This window comes from Heterocephalus glaber, unplaced genomic scaffold, assembly GCF_053883595.1.
Source record: "Heterocephalus glaber isolate CG9 unplaced genomic scaffold, H.glaber_assembly_v1.0 deba00000594, whole genome shotgun sequence".
NCBI lineage: Eukaryota > Metazoa > Chordata > Mammalia > Rodentia > Bathyergidae > Heterocephalus > Heterocephalus glaber.
The window spans coordinates 34,252,616-34,268,164 of NW_028258151.1; the positions used below are offsets into that span (position 1 = coordinate 34,252,616).

At 53.6% G+C, this 15,549-nt stretch overlaps 1 protein-coding gene across 50 annotated transcripts in view; it reads left to right on the forward strand.

Moving 5' to 3' along the window:
* Madd (MAP kinase activating death domain) overlaps window positions 1-15,152 on the forward strand; it is a 38,151-nt gene extending 22,999 nt beyond the window's left edge. For 25 of the 50 annotated variants that reach the window (XM_087204880.1, XM_087204871.1, XM_021264127.2 and 22 more), the window contains 11 exons: window positions 1,426-1,528; window positions 1,808-1,870; window positions 2,100-2,220; window positions 2,317-2,422; window positions 3,733-3,843; window positions 5,669-5,776; window positions 9,871-10,035; window positions 10,401-10,473; window positions 10,569-10,675; window positions 14,086-14,132; window positions 14,373-15,152. In XM_087204880.1, the coding sequence (XP_087061006.1) occupies window positions 1,426-1,528; window positions 1,808-1,870; window positions 2,100-2,220; window positions 2,317-2,422; window positions 3,733-3,843; window positions 5,669-5,776; window positions 9,871-10,035; window positions 10,401-10,473; window positions 10,569-10,675; window positions 14,086-14,109 (981 nt within the window). In that variant the 3' untranslated portion in view covers window positions 14,110-14,132; window positions 14,373-15,152. 50 annotated transcript variants of the gene reach the window in all.
* Window positions 15,153-15,549: the final 397 nt, after the last annotated feature.

A 15,549-nucleotide genomic window follows, 5' to 3' on the forward strand; every position in this document is an offset into this window, starting at 1 on the left:
TTTCTGAGAGGTGAGGGATCAAAGCCTTAGGGAATGAAAGCATTTTCAGCAGCCCAATGCGCCCTTGGCCGCTGTGGTGAAATGGAGCGCTGCAGCCCTGGCCTTGGGCACGCAGCTGTGCAGGGATCGTGTGCCCATGCGGCTGCGCTGAGGCTCTTCGTTAGCAGAGAGAACAATGGGTTTTCGCTACCAGAACTTATCTTTGCTCTGTGAGGAGAGTAGAAGATAAAATTTGAATGAAATCTGTTACTTAACACTGGTGACCAGAACCTTCTGTACATACCTTTCTTCTAATAGAGGCTGGGACAGGATTGAGGGTCAGAGTGGCTCACTTTAGTGGGCCAAGACCCTGCGCCTGCACAGCTGTTCCAGTCTGAGTATTTCAGTCCTTCCGGCATGCTTCTGCACTGGCTATAGGGATAAGTTTCATCCAGGATCAGGTTTGCAGGAAGCTGTTCAGCTGGACCCTTCCGGGACACACTCTTACTGGTCCTGGGCAAGGGATCTTTGTACAGCTGAGCTGCTGAGAGCAGGTCCTAAATTTCATGGCTCAGAAAAGGCTATTTTAACAAATAGATTATATTGACATGGTCCAGTGAACAAAGTATTGGACACGAATTAGCTTTGCCCAGTAATCACTGGTTGGTGGCTTCTCTGCTTATTCTGGCCCACGTGTAAAAGGCCCGGTATTACAGTAGAGTACCTACCTTTTCCCTAGGCAGAACTCTGTGTGAATGAATAGAAAGTCTAATATTGCGGAGATGGCCAGTGAAGCTAGTGATACTTCTCCCTGAGAGATGGAAAGAAAGTTGAAATTAACATCTTTAATTCAATTGCCAGCCGTGTGCCAGATGCTGTTAAGTGCTTTCTGTGTATTTTCAAGTCAAACCCTTCAGGGGCTGGGGAGGTAGCTCAGTGGTGGAGTGAGTGCCTAGCATGTGTGAGGCCTGGGGTTCTATACCCAGCATTGTAGAAAAATAATTAAATAAAATTTAAAACCGAATTCCTGCCCTAGTCCTGCAAGATAGGGATTATAACCTTTCTTTTGCAGAGGAGAAAAAGGAGGCTTAGAGAAGCTAAGTTTTGGGCCACAGGTCACAAAGCTGATAAGAGGGCAGGATCTGAATCCTGTTTTCTACTGTGTCATGCTGCTGCTGAGAATTAGCTTGTGTTTTGTTTTCTTTTAAGGTAACAATGTACAGAGACTAAGGAGTGAAGATAAGTCAGGATGGAAACTAGATGGCTTGGTTGCTGAGGCAGTTGTGTCAGGCAGGATTACCAGATTGCTTTGTGGTCCAGCCTCAGAGGCAAACAGCAGGAGAAGCAGGGGACCAGGCGCGGGTGGTGCCGAGTGGCATGTGGGCTGGGCTCCTGGCGCTGAGTTCACTGTTCCTCAGCAGCTGACCTATCACCTCGTCTCCCTAGGGTAAAGCCCACAGCTTGAAGCCAAAGGAGAAGCTGGTGGGCAGCCCGGTGCGCTCTTCCGAGGATGTAAGCCAGCGAGTCTATCTCTACGAGGGACTCCTAGGTAAGATGAGGACTGGGAAGGCCTCTAGACTAGAGGAAAGCCGGGTTCAGCCAGGGGAGAGGGTGCTGCTGAGCAGTAGCTGCTTGCCTTTTGTGCTCTCTGTGCTGATGTCGGATACATCGCATTTTTCTACCCGAAGCAGTGACCTATGGGTCTAGAACAAGCAGTGGGTAGAAACTAGATGAGATTGGACTTTGGCGTTAATCAACAGCCGCTGTCTTTCTGTCTTCCTTTCTTACCTTTCTTGCTACCGTGGTCCTTCCTGCTCCAAATTGGCAGGAAGGGACAAAGGATCGATGTGGGACCAGTTAGAGGATGCTGCTATGGAGACCTTTTCTATAAGTAACCACCTCTCTGTGTGCTGTGTTCATACTGCCTTTGGGGAGGGACTGGGCCTCCCTTAGAGGCATCGGGGCTGGTGGCAGCAGTACTAGATCTGGGGTACAGAGGTTTGTGCTCTCCCTGGAATTTGGAATGACTCCCTTTTATCTGGAGTCTACTCTGTTTTCATTCGGCAGCTCTAGTCTTTAAATGTTAAATAAGCCCCTAAAAAGAACCTTATTCTGCACAGGCAAAGAGCGTTCTACTTTATGGGACCAAATGCAGTTCTGGGAAGATGCGTTCTTAGATGCTGTGATGTTGGAGAGAGAAGGCATGGGGATGGACCAGGGTCCCCAGGAAATGATCGACAGGTACGGGGCTTGGGACACTTATGCAGACTCTACCTCCTTCCAGTTGGTTCTGTGGCTCCCGCGCCAGGGCCGACTTGTGCCTGGTCTTTCGCTTAGGTACCTGTCCCTGGGAGACCATGACCGGAAACGCCTGGAGGACGATGAGGATCGCCTGCTGGCCACACTCTTGCACAACCTCATCTCCTACATGCTGCTGATGAAGGTAGCTCTGGCTTTCCTTAGTCCAGCTGTGGCCGAGGCTGGAGGAACAGGCTTGTTCCTCCTGCCTGAGTCCTGGGCCACTTGGGAAGCTGTCGAGGTACGCTACTGGGCTCTCTTCCTGATTCAAAGTCTAAGGCTCTGTTGGCCCACACAAGAGCCTTTTAACTATGGTTGCCAGGCTGTTTTGGGTTATGAAAGTTGAAAAGTAAATGACCATTCCATACTGTTTATTTATTTTTCATTTTATATGGGCTTTCTTTGCCGAGTAGTTTTAGAAGTCAGCAGAGCTCCCCATAGAATCCTAAGAATTATTGTTGTTATTATTTTTTACAGTAGTAGATCCTAAAACCCTAGAACATTTGCTCGGAATTTACTTTTCAGTACCAGCGCTTTATCATATAGGATTTCCTGTAAGAAGAGCTCCCCATTACCAAAGTAATGGTGAGGTCTAGCGTGATGTGGTTACACTTGGGTTGGTTATAGCTGTGGAAGAAGTATGTTGCCAAATAGAAGAGTCTTAGTCTGAAAGGCAGACGTCGTTCAGGAGTGGTGAGTAGAAGGGAGTTGTTTCGAAGCCAGCGGCTGTGGCCCAGGCCTGTAATCCCAGCACTTGCAGGCTGAGGCAGGAGGATCACAAGTTTGAGTCCTATCGCTTCTCGGCCTTTTGGCTAAGATCAAGTGAAGTTTGGGTCCTGCCTAGGCAGCTTAGTGAGACCCTGTCTCAAAATAAAAAATAAAAAAGGACTGGGGATGGAACTCAGTGGTAGAGCACCCCTGGGTTCAGTCTCCCAGTATCATTAAAAAACAGGGTCGGGGGGAGAGTGCTGTTTTGAGGAGCCTGAGTTTCTCCTGCTGTTCTCCCAGCCTCCCCAAGTGTGGAGGCATCGCTTAAACTCACAGGAGGCCCTGCAGGCCTTCTTGGTTTGCTCCATTTTCTGTTCGCTGTGCCATGTTCCTGTAGCACTGCTTGACTGGCTGGAGAATATAATGTCCCTTAGCCTTTGGGTGGCGCCCGGGCTGCAGTTGAGTCCCAGTGTCGCGCTCGGTCACTGTTTGTACATGGCACTCTGAGGACCCGGGACAAGTGTTGTGGTGTTGCTTGGGGTGGGGAGGAGGTGAGGACCAGCTGCTCAGGGAGCCACTTCTCAGAGCCCAGGCCACGTCCCCAGCACGCTGGCCATGTGTGCCCTTGTGACTGCTCTCCGTGTCCGGTGACATGGTCCTCCAGACCCCACTCATCCCTCCTCTTCTCTCTGTCTCCGCCGAGAAGGGAGCAGGGCCCCTATCAAGACTCTCGCTTTGGCCTTCCAGGTGAACAAGAACGACATCCGGAAGAAGGTGCGCCGCCTGATGGGGAAGTCCCACATCGGGCTCTTGTACAGCCAGCAGATCAACGAGGTGCTTGACCAGCTGGCAACCCTGGTGAGTGGAGCGGGCCCTCCCACGGGCTCCGTCCCCTGTGCAAGGCTGCTGGCTCCTGGGCTGTGTTGCCGTGTGGTCCAGGTCACCCTGGTTGTGAGAATGAGGCTTTAGCCCTTCTGTTCCACGCTGGGACCCTGTATTAAAACTGTCCTAAAAAAAAAAATGGGCCCAGAATGTAGCTCAGTGGTGCTGCTGCCTGCCTGGCAAGCGCAAGGTCCTGAGTTCGATCCCCAGAACCAAAAAAATAAAAAATAAAACTGTCCTCTCACAGCAGCTTTGCTGTGTGATCTGTCCACCCCTGAGGTGAACGTTTTTCATGATGATTCTAAAATGCCCCTTTCAACAGCCCGACGTTTGCACCAGTGCTGCCAGAGCAGTGGTGTGTAGCCTCCTGGCCCAGCCTCGCCTCATGAGGCCTCAGTGTAAAACAGCACCAGCTTCCTTTCGAAAGTCCCAGATGAAGCAGTGAACCCCTCGCTTGTGTGAGACTCTGGTCACTCTAATACTCTGTGTAACAAAATTGGAATTATATGCAAAACAGCATTTCTGCCTCACTCCAAGTATGATGAGTGTTTTGAGGAAAAGCGATTTGAGTTGCAAGGTGTGATCCATTACCATTGTTCACGGAACACGTCATTTTTACTTGAAAGAGTGACTAACAGGCTGTGGCTGTCCAGAGTTGGGTGTTTGGCAGACATTTTCTCTGAAGTTAATAGAGTTGAGCGAGTTGTAAGGAAATACTTGACAGTATTTGTTGCCAGTGATAAGATTTAAGCCTTACAAAATGAGAATTTTGAAGATTTTCACTCTTGAAGTTTTGTAATATTTTTAAACTTTTCTAATGACTTGGTGATGATATCAGTGAATGGGATTTTTTTTAACATTGTATAAGATAACATCAACGTTTGGAAGAGTTTTTCAAATACAGTGATGCTGTAAATTCAAGTATGAATAAAGATCTGCTTAAAATGTAAAATAGAGCTAGGGATTTAGCTCAGTGGTTCTGGTGCCTGCTTTGAAAGCGCAAGGTCCCAAGTTCAATCCCCGGGACCAAAAAAAAAAAAAATGTAAAATAGGGCCAGGGATGTAGCTCAGTGGCGCTGCGCCTGTCTGGCAACCACAAGGTCCTGAGTTCGATCCCCAGTACCAAAAAATAAAAAGTAAAATACACAGATGGTTTTAATGTAACAGTAACAAATATTCACTGATTTGTTTTTAGATGCCACCTTACAACTAATTTTAAGATTAATGCTACTTTTTGGGTATTGATATAGTGGCAAAGAAGAATATGCATTTTATCTGAAAAGGCTGTAAAATCTTCTGCTTTCCAAATGCCTATCTGTAGAGTCAGATTTTCTTCCTACCTTAACCAAACCAACAGATTGTACCAAATTGAATGCAAAAACAGGTGAGAAAGCAGCTGTTTTCTACAAAGCCAAACATTAGAATATTGCACTTTTCATTTTTTGTTGATAGGAGAAAATATATTTTATAAAAGTATGTTACTTATATTACTATGTAATAGTTAATGTTATTATTTAAAAATGAATCACTAGCCATGTTTAAAATTCTTACTTTTGATTTTAGTATAGTAAGTATAAATACAACTCCATAAACAAAATCTCTTCGGGATCCTCAGTAATGTTTACGGAGCACAGGGATCCTGAGACCAAAAAGTCCTTAAACACTTACTTCCCCTGTGGCCTGTGGCCAGTGGCCAGCAGATGAGGGTCTGATGCTGATTTCGTTGCTGAACTGGGGATTTGGGGCCCAGAGCCAAACGAAGGAGGGATTTATAAATGTGCCTAAAAATCTCTCTGCTCAGAATGGACGTGATCTCTCTATCTGGGCCAGCGGCAGCCGGCACATGAAGAAGCAGACGTTTGTGGTCCATGCGGGGACAGACACCAACGGAGATATCTTTTTCATGGAGGTAGGTGCTGGCTCTTTCAAAGGAATATTTGAAAGACAGGAGGAACTCCTAGAGTTGATGCCAAAGTAGTTTTCCCATCGATCTTGTTCTTCATCGTGATCATTTGTCCTTGTCAGGTTACACGATGACTGTAACAGACGATTCCCACCGTTCCTTTCTTGTGTGCACTGAGTAGGTGACACTCACTGCCCACCGGCCAGAGTGACAGGAAGTGGTGTGCGTTAGGAGGTGCTGCCCTCACCGCTCCCCTTCCAGTTTCCTCTCACCTTCCCCTTCCACTTTTACTGGTTTCCTTTGCACCTTCCAGTGGATTTTTATGCAAACAGTAAATTAGGAAAATGAGTCCTGGTTTTTCCCCTTTCTTACGGAAAGCTAGCACATTGTATGTACTGATCCATACTTTGTTTTTTTCATTACACATTATCCTCATGATCCTCTGTAACAAACAAAAACAAGTTTTCTCCTTTCGTGTGGCTACACATACTCCACCGTGAGCTGTGCCTCATTGATTTAGCCAGTCAGCACACACGAGTCCTTCCTGAGTGTTGGTCACAGGGCTCCACGAACGGCTCTTGGTAATTTCCTGCGTGCACAAGTATTCGGTGGTGAGAATCCCCGGAAGGGGCTAGTGGGCCACAGGGACAGCGCAAGTGAAGCTTCACCTGGTAACCCTGCCCCCAGTGCCCTTGCTTTGTTGAAGAAATCGGCTCCTCCGTCCTGAGGAGCATCCCACGTCCTAGACTGTCCTGCTCACTGTACCTCCTTGGTGTCCTTGACACGTTTCCCTGTTGCTTGTATTTCTTACAAACTAGTAGATCAATTGGGAGGATTGGTTGGTTTCAGATTCAACAGCAAGGCAAGAATGCTTCTAATAGGGGCCGGGGATTTAGCTCAGTGGTTTCGCCACCTGCTGCGCAAGCACAAGGACCCGAGTTCGATCCCCGGTACCAAAAAAAAAACAAAAGAAGAATGCTTCCATTAGAGCAGTAAGTAGCCTGCTATCTGTCTACTTCCTGGGCCTTATAGGGCCATCTCTCTCCTGGTGGTCAATGGGCAGATCTAACCACTGTAAGGTTCCTCAGTTGTCTGTCTCTCTCTCTTTGTTTTGTTTGGCAATACTGGAAACTAAACCCACGACCTTTATACTGAGTTAAATTTTGTAAAAAGTACTTTATTTTGGGCCAGAGATTTAACTCAGTGGTTCCGCCACCTGCCTCACAAGCGCAAGGACCCGAGTTTGATCCTCAGTACCAAAAAAAAATGTTTTTATTTCAAGACAGGGTCTTGCTAAATTGCCCAGGCTGGGCTCGAATTTGCCACCCTCCTGCCTTGGCCTCCCAGAGTGCTGGGATTACAGGCGTGCGCCACCATGCCTGTCTCCACACAGCCTTGTGAACAGGTGTTTGACCAAGCACAGGAGGGTTTCCTCTAAGAGCAGTGTATGTCTCAGGTGGCTCAACAGGGAAGCATTTTGCCTCTAGGAGGAGCCAGGATTTGGGTTGGTGTTTGTCAGAGCTGAAAACTGACTCAGGACATGTGCATCCCATAGTGTTGGCAGGTGATTCTCACACTTTTCTTTTTTCAAAAATCTCTCCGGTGGCCGGGGATTTAGCTCAGTGGTTCTGGCACCTGCCTCACAAATGCAAAGTCCTGAGTTCGATCCCTGGTACCAAAAAAAAAAGTCTCTCCAGAAGACTCCTTGAAGTGTAGAGCTCACTGTTAGAGTTTCAAACCCAGGCTAAATCTCTGCAGTGTAAGGTTGGACCCCTCCCCTCTTAGCTTCCTGCTCCTTGACACGTTGCCACGGCAACTCGAGTGTCCCTGACTTCATGTATCATGAGCATCTTTCCATCTTGTTATAATGGATCCTTAGCCGTTAGCCATTATTTGGATGTACCATAATTATTTAATGCCTGCTGCTGTTTTATTTTTTTTTAAACATTGCTTCATTGAATATCCTTCAACATATATCTTTGTACACCAACATGAGAGTGTTTTATAGGGTATATTCCTAGACGTGAAATTTCCACATCAAGCTTATATGCATTTAAAATTTTGATAGATTTAAAATTTTGGTAGATTCTGCCAAATTGCCATCCCAAACACCATACCAGTTTACACTTCTGCCATCAGCATCAACAGGTACGACATGTGGTCAGCGTTTCTCTAGCCTAGAAATCTGTGTCCCCTCCTTTACTGGTGTTCCCAAAGGCTTATGGGCAGTAGAGTCGGAGTCCATTTCCACTTGGAGAAAACCTCCTGCCCCAGAGCTCATTTCCATCTGCGACCCCTTGCTCAGAAGGCTGTGAGAACTCCGGCCATCTTTTATGTAGTATCTTAAAGCCCATAGACTTGTGCATTTGTTTCTTGTTGGCCTAATGTCTGTGGGGCGCATGCTGTGTGCCAGGCACTGTCAGGGTTGGGGATTGCAGCAGTGAGGACCAGCGACACAGTTGCTTGGCCCTTGTAGAGTGGCTGCAACGCTGGCACAGTCCGGCGATTAAACAAGAGTGGTGTGAAGGGTTAGGCTCCTTGTGAGGGGAGATGTTCCAGGTCTGGGGGCTGTGGACAGCCCCTGTGAGGGAAGAATGAGGCGATGGCTGGAGCAAGAATGGGAGAGTAGTCTGGGGATCTGCAAGGTGGAGCTGGGGGCTCCATGGATGCAGCAAGAGGGAAAGGAAGTAGGTGTGTGTCTCGTTCATTTCTGGCTTGGGCAGCTGCTTGGATGATGGTGCCCTTAACACAGTAGGGGCCCCAGAAGGAGGCTCTGGCCAGGACCAGATGATGGGTTCAGATGTGGACAAGGTGAGTTAGTGCTGGGTGCTGCACATGAGGCAGACTAGGGAGAGAGGGCTCAGTGGTGAAATTAAGAACCATCACGTACAACGCATTCTAACAAGAGTTATGTCTCTTATATCATAATTATATTGGCTTTTTTTTTTTTTTAAACAGTCTCACTATGTGGCCCAGGCTGGTCTTGAACTCGAAGTGATCCTCTTGCCTTAGGCCTTCCTAAGTGCTGGGATTACAGGCGTGCACCACCAGGCCCAGCATAATTATGCCAGGGTGCTTTCTATGTTCCTGGTTTTTTGTGTACATTAGGTTGACAGAATCTCGCTGAGGTGGGGGGCTCAAACTTGCAATTCTCTGCCTCAGCCTCCCCGAGTGCTGGGCTTACAGATGTGTGCCACCACACCCAGCTTTGCACGCACGTTCCCTCATTTAGTCCTCACAGTGACCCCATGTATTGCTGTTATGATCCTGCCTTGCACAGGAGGGAAGACGAACTTGTTCAGGGTGACACAGCTCAGGAGCAGGTAGAGCTGGAATCAATCCAGGTGCTTGGGACTGGGGCTGTAGCTCAGTGGTAGAACACTTGAACAGTTGCCTAGCATGTGTGAGGCCCTGGGTTCAATCCCCAGCACCACAGAGACCTCCAGCACACTCTGGGAGGCTGAGGCAGGAAGAATCCAAGTTCAGGTCCCACCTAGGTGACTCTTAGCCCCTGCTTCTGACCGGTGTGCCTGAGCATCCCTGTGAGAACAGCAGCCGTGAGCATAGGTAAACCCTCAAGAAGAGGAGAGGAAGAGGACTTTGCTTTTTCACTTGTATAGTCCTGTATAGAATGATTTTTATGCAGTAAGCATTGTTTTGAGTGTCACTTGTATAATTTATTAAAATGTTTTTATAGGAATAGGGCAGAGTCAGGATGAGAAAATGCCTGGGCTCCTTTGTTTCTCCTTGGTCGATTCTGCCCCAACTCCTCCTTGGCATCTGTCAGGAGAGCTGTGTCCTACACAGTTAGAAGATGGAGGCTGAGCGGACTGGCTTGGGGAGCGAGAGGGAGCCAGCTTCTTGAAGCACCAGCCCCTTCCTGTCAGGACCCCATTTCTTCCCATGCTCCTCCTGAAGGGGGGTGTCCAGCTCTTCGGTTTGCAGCTCCATCCAGGGAGACCAGGAGGACAGGGCAGGAAACCTGCCTGGGGTGCTCCCGGGATCAGTTGCCCCACTCCTGTGGGACACACGGAGTGTGGCCTGGGGCGGAGGAGGCTGGCGGAGGCTGAGCCACTGAAGTGCTTTGCACGCTCACGCAGGTGTGCGATGACTGCGTGGTGCTGCGTAGCAATATCGGGACGGTGTACGAGCGCTGGTGGTATGAGAAGCTCATCAACATGACCTACTGTCCCAAGACCAAGGTCTTATGCTTGTGGCGCAGAAATGGCTCCGAGACACAGCTCAACAAGTTCTATACTAAGAAGGTACTGGGGTCTGTGGCTTGGGGATCAGGTGGGCGTTAAAGGCCGAGTGCTGAGCCGGGCGTGGTGGCACAGGCCTGTATCTGCCCTAACACTCGGGAGGCCGAGGCAGGAGGATCGCTGTTTGAGGCCAGCCTGGGCTACATGGTGAGTTCGAGGCCAGCCTGGACTATGTGTGGTGAGACCCTGTCTCAAGAACACTAAAGAAGAAAAAAGGTCAAGTGCTGAATTTCTGGCTGGGAAGTTTAAAATTCCACAGTCCACATCTAGAGCCACGCTTTGGCCTCCAGCTGTTGCACGGGATACTTGACGCTGTCCCCAGAGCAAGGGGTGGGACCCACAGGGCAGCTCTCTCCCTCTCCCCGCAGTGCCGGGAGCTGTACTACTGTGTGAAGGACAGCATGGAGCGCGCAGCTGCCCGCCAGCAGAGCATCAAGCCCGGTGAGGATGGCGGTCCTGGAGCGGCTCCCTTCACACCGGGCCTGGCAGGTGGGCATCCTGCCTCGCCAGGGAGCTGACCCCTGCCCTCCCTGCAGGGCCTGAGCTGGGCGGCGAGTTCCCCGTGCAGGACATGAAGACTGGCGAGGGTGGCTTGCTGCAGGTCACCCTGGAAGGGATCAACCTCAAGTTCATGCACAACCAGGTAGGTACAGCGTGGCCCACTGTCCCAGTGGGGATCAGGGCCCAGGCCCCCAGGGCATCCCAGGGAGCATGAGGGCCGCAGGGAGAGCTGGACAGCTGAGGGGAGGGCACCGTGACCGTGGTGAGACACCGAGCTCCAGGCACGTGCCGCGGAGCCATGCTGGGAGCCGGGAGAGCGAGGCTCGGTGGCCGAGCCGCCGTCCGTTAGACTCACGCAGTGTGAGTGGGAGCGTCTCACGTGGCCGCCGCGCCTCTGTCATGTGTCCAGGATTGCTTTGCTTGGTGGTGTGGCCCTGATCTTGCCTGCCTGGTGCGCGTGGGTGTGCGTGTGCGCACCCATCTGTCCTGTGGAGTGTGCGTGTGTTTGCCATTTCCTTCTCCTGCTGACTCTTCCTGCTCCCCCTCCTCTCAGTGTCCCACTCTGTGCCCTGCTCAACAGGCCCTGTACCCCTTCTTTTGATGGGGGTATGGCAGGATCATCTTTGCTTCATTGCGGTTCCGCCCACGAGCTGACTCTTTCCTCTTGGTGTTCTAACGCAGTGTTACTTTTTCTCTCGTGGACATTCTTTAAGCTGATGCCCTCTGCGGCCAGCGCGTCTTCCCAGGTCCGTTCCCGGCTCTGCCTCTTCACACAAGTGCCTTTCTCCCCTGCCCCGTGCCCTGGTTCCTCTCCCGAGGTGCTGAGCCTGCCCCGTGGGACGTCCCCAGCCCTTGGCCAGGCAGCAGATAGCCAGGGCCCAGGACCCCCTGTGCCAGGCTTTCTCCCTCTGCTTGCCAGCTTAGCCCCGTCTTTCAGCATCTGCCGGGCAGGTTCGGTGTCGCAGGAGCTCTTAGTGCTTCCAGTCCAGGGCCTCTGGTGACAGCAGACCCCTCAGACCTGCAGCAGCCGGAGGAGGGGTGACCCGGGAGTTGTTCTGGGCCACAGAGCTCCGGGCCTTCGTGGGGAGAGCTTCCAACCCTGTTTCCATGCTGTGGCCTCCCCTTCCAACAGCAGCCTTTACTCCACCACCCCGGCCTGCCACCTCCAGCCTCCTGGTCGTGCCCTCGGGCTGTCCCCAGGCTGGCTGACCTCACGAGGGGAAGGCCTGGCCCAAAGGAGAGGCTGACTTCCGGCCCAACTCAGTGAGCCAGGACCTCCTGCTGCAGCTAAGCAGGCAGGGATGAGACGGGAAAGCAGATGGGAGTCAGGGTATGCTCAGATTTGAAGCTCAGCTTTATTATTTATGGGCAAATAAACTTTCTGGTCCTGTCTCCTGGGCGACACTAGGCCGCCACAGCCCAGGTGAAAGCACTAGGGACAGCATCGGGAGTCCCCAAGTCAGTGCTTAGTCAGAGGGCTGCCCTTGCTAACCCACGCACTCGGGAGGTCCAGGAGGCTGTGTCACGGAAGAGGCCGCCCACCCCTGGACAGTGAGGGGAGCTTTGCTGTGCCAGCCCTCTGCGCTGGAGGAGGATGCATGGAAGGGCCACACGGAGGGGCTGAGTCAGCCGGGGACCCCCGGGCACCGTGTCCTATGAGCGCTGCCCTGGGCAGAGGGACAGCAATCAAGTTATGGCAGCCCAGGCCAGCAGTGGGGCCTGCGGGTGGGTGCGGCCGTTGAAACTAACTCCTTCGTTTCTCTCCCATGCTTTCTCCTCCGGCCAGGAGCGGAAGGTACATGCCCTTTCTGCTGTCTTTGCTTCCTAGCGCTTTTGGTTGTGTGTGTGTGGAACCTCCATCCCCCCAGGAGCTAGGCTTCCTGTGCCGGGTGGGACCCTAGCGGGGAGAGTAGGCTCCGAGGGGCAGGAGCAGGGCCTCTGGGCCTTACCCCACCCTCCCTCCCTCCCTCTCTTGCAGGTTTTCATAGAGCTGAATCACATTAAAAAGTGCAATACAGTTCGAGGCGTCTTTGTCCTGGAGGAATTTGGTAATTACACTATTTTGCTCTTAGGTCTGGACTCACATGGCAGTAACTCAAACCTTGGAGCTCCAGAGCAGGGCTAGGGGCAGGGCGAAGAAGAGCTGCAGAGAGGAGAGGAGGAGCAGGAGCGGCAGGGAGCTCGGGAGAAGAGAGGAGGGAAGGGCACAGGAGGGTGCAGCCATGTGGGCTGAGCCCTAGAGATGGCCCAGGGCTGAGAGTCCAGGGAAAGGCCTGCGGGACCGGGCGGACATCCCAAGCCCGGCTGTGTCCGTGTGGCCGCCGCCGACCGTGGCAGCCCCCAGCCCCACCACTGCCCTGTCCCTGGCTGGCCTGTCCCAGAGGAGGGTGTGTGGGCATCCAGAGGGCCAGGGCCACAGAGGCGGAAGGGGCTGAGCCAGGCTCCCTGGCGCTGTGGCGGCACTCAGGAAGGGTCCTTGGCCCGGGCTTGGGGTGGCTGCTGTTTGTGCTTCATTCTCTTGCGCCCTCATCGCTGCTATGAAAACCTTCGTTCTCCAGCAGGTAAAATGACTCCGGCTCCCCCCAGGCCCTGCCGGGTGGGGCTCCCGCCAGCGCGCTCACACTGCCATTCACATTGCCAGTTCATCCGTGTCCTCCTCTCTCCCCCTTCCCGCCCCACCGCTGGCTCCCTGGTTCCGGGCTCTGTCCCCAGTGTGCGCCCTCCTCTCCTGCGGGGGACACTGGGGCTTTTCCGCTCAGGACACTGGGCCAGGCTTCTTGCTCTACCTTGGAGTTCACTCCCTGCTAACCCAGGTTCCCAATTCTCCATCCCAGGGTCAGAAGAAGGTGTGGCCAGCTCTCATCCTCCCTTTTCTGTCCCCCCCTCCAGGGGGACAGCACACCCCTCTCCCTGTCTTAGGAGGCCACACTGTGGCCGGCCTGGGGCCCCACTCCTTCGTCTGGCCATGCAGAGCCCCTGCATGGCGGCCCGGGGCGGCTCCTCGGCTTGTACTCTGGGCTGTGGACGTGTGTACTGCTGGTGCTCCCCGCCCTCCCCGGGTGCTGTCCTCGCCTGTGTCCTGCTTGGTGTGTCTGCTCCGGAGCCCTCTGACGCTCTCCCTCACACAGCCAGGCACGGGCTGCTCCTGCCACTCGCTCGGGGAAGGACACAGCCTCAGCCGATGGGTCTAGTGTCCTGTGGCTCCCTCGTCCAGCCTGAGGCCTCTGTGCAGGGCTGGGAGGAAGGGGAACCTCGGGCTGTGACAGGCCAAGTTCCCTCGGCTCAGCAGGGCGGGCACAGGCTAGAGGCCACTGTCTTGCCCACCGCCTCGCCTCAGGCTCCTGGACAGGGGCAGTGCCCAGGCTGCAGAAAGGCTGCACGGGGCTAGCTGAGGACTGCCCCACAGAAGCCTCCGGTGGTCTCTGTCCTGTCCCAGCCTCAGGCTGCAGAGGGGAAGGGGACCCTGTGCCAGGCGCTGCCGCCTGGGGAAGCATGGCACTGCTGCTCTTAGTTGTGAACTTTCTGTTTTGTCTCTTGCCTGTCCGGTTTTAGTTCCTGAAATTAAAGAAGTGGTGAGCCACAAGTACAAGACACCAATGGTGAGTGTGCCACCCAGCCCCGACTGTGCGGGGTGCCCGGGGACCTACGACAGGCAGAGGGGGGCCCATGTGGGGACCTGGTCTAGAGCAGAGTCCGAGCTGAAGCTGCAGCGCGCCTGCCTTTCACCCGCCCGGGAGAGAAGCTGCGGAGCCTCTCCTCACACCTGGACGGCCTGAGGCCTGGCCTGGGCTCCCCACCGGGCCGCACCCCCAGGCCACTCCTCTCGCTACTCCCTGTAGGCCCACGAGATCTGCTACTCTGTGCTGTGTCTCTTCTCCTACGTGGCCGCCGTCCGTAGCAGCGAGGAGGACCTCCAGACACCACCCCGGCCCGTCTCGAGCTGACCGAGAGGGACAGGCTGCCATCCGGCCCGGGGACGCCCCTCTCCCACCACTGCCGATGCAGTGGGTGGCTCCCGCCTGTGTCCTGTGAGCCCCCACGTGGCTTAGCTGGCTCCTGCTTGTCCCTGAGCGTGTCCTTGCCTCTGTCTTCAGGCTGTGGTGCTCGCTTCCCCCTTCCCTCTCTGCTTCCCCAGAGGCCAGCCTGCCGTACCCCGGGCTCGGGACAGCCTGGGTTCATGGGACCAGCGTGAGTCCCCATTGAGTGTCCTTTGACATTGTGCAGTTCTTTGGCCTTGGCCTCATGACACTCCGGGAAGGAGCCCGGCTCTCTGTCCTCTGTGATCTGCAGTCCCTGAGATCTGTGGGCTGGGGGCCGGAAAGGAAGGCAAGCAGCTGGCAGAGTGGGGACCTCCCTGCCTCCTCCTCATGGCCCCAGCTTGCTGTGTCTGCGGCCGGAGCGCAGTCTCCCTATGGAGCGACAGGCCAGTGGTTGGGGGTGACGGAGCCCCTGGGATGCTGGCTGCTCTGAGGAGGGGTGGGACAGGGCCCATCTGAGGCCAGGTCTCCTGGTACCTGGAGACAGCCTGGTGCGGATGACTGTAAATATTTCAGCTCCACATTATTTATAGAATATGTACAGCTGCGTGAATGTGAAATAAAGGTCCTTAGTTCCCTTGGGCTCCCTGGCTGCCTTGCATTAAGCCACACCTCCTCAGCCCAGGCCTGAGTGCTCCTCGGGCCGGAAGGGAGGAAGAGAGCAAGATTGGCCCCATCCAGGCTCCTGCAGGCTGGGCCCGGTGCCTGCCTCCTCTGCCTCCCTCTCGGGCAGGTCTTTCCTTCCCGGGGTTCCTGGCCCCAGCATTGCCGGGGGTGGGGGGGGGTGGGGGGGTGTCCTGTGAACTGGCCACTAGAGGGAGCAGCGGAGCTGGCCCTTGACACTTGAGCAGGTTAATTTAGCATTGACTGGAAAAACCAAGGTCCTGGGCCACCCACTCCATTTCTATGGGTTTATAATGTCCTGAGAGGTGTCGTGAGGGGCCAGCCTCCCACAGGCTGTGGAGCCCAGGCTCAGCCA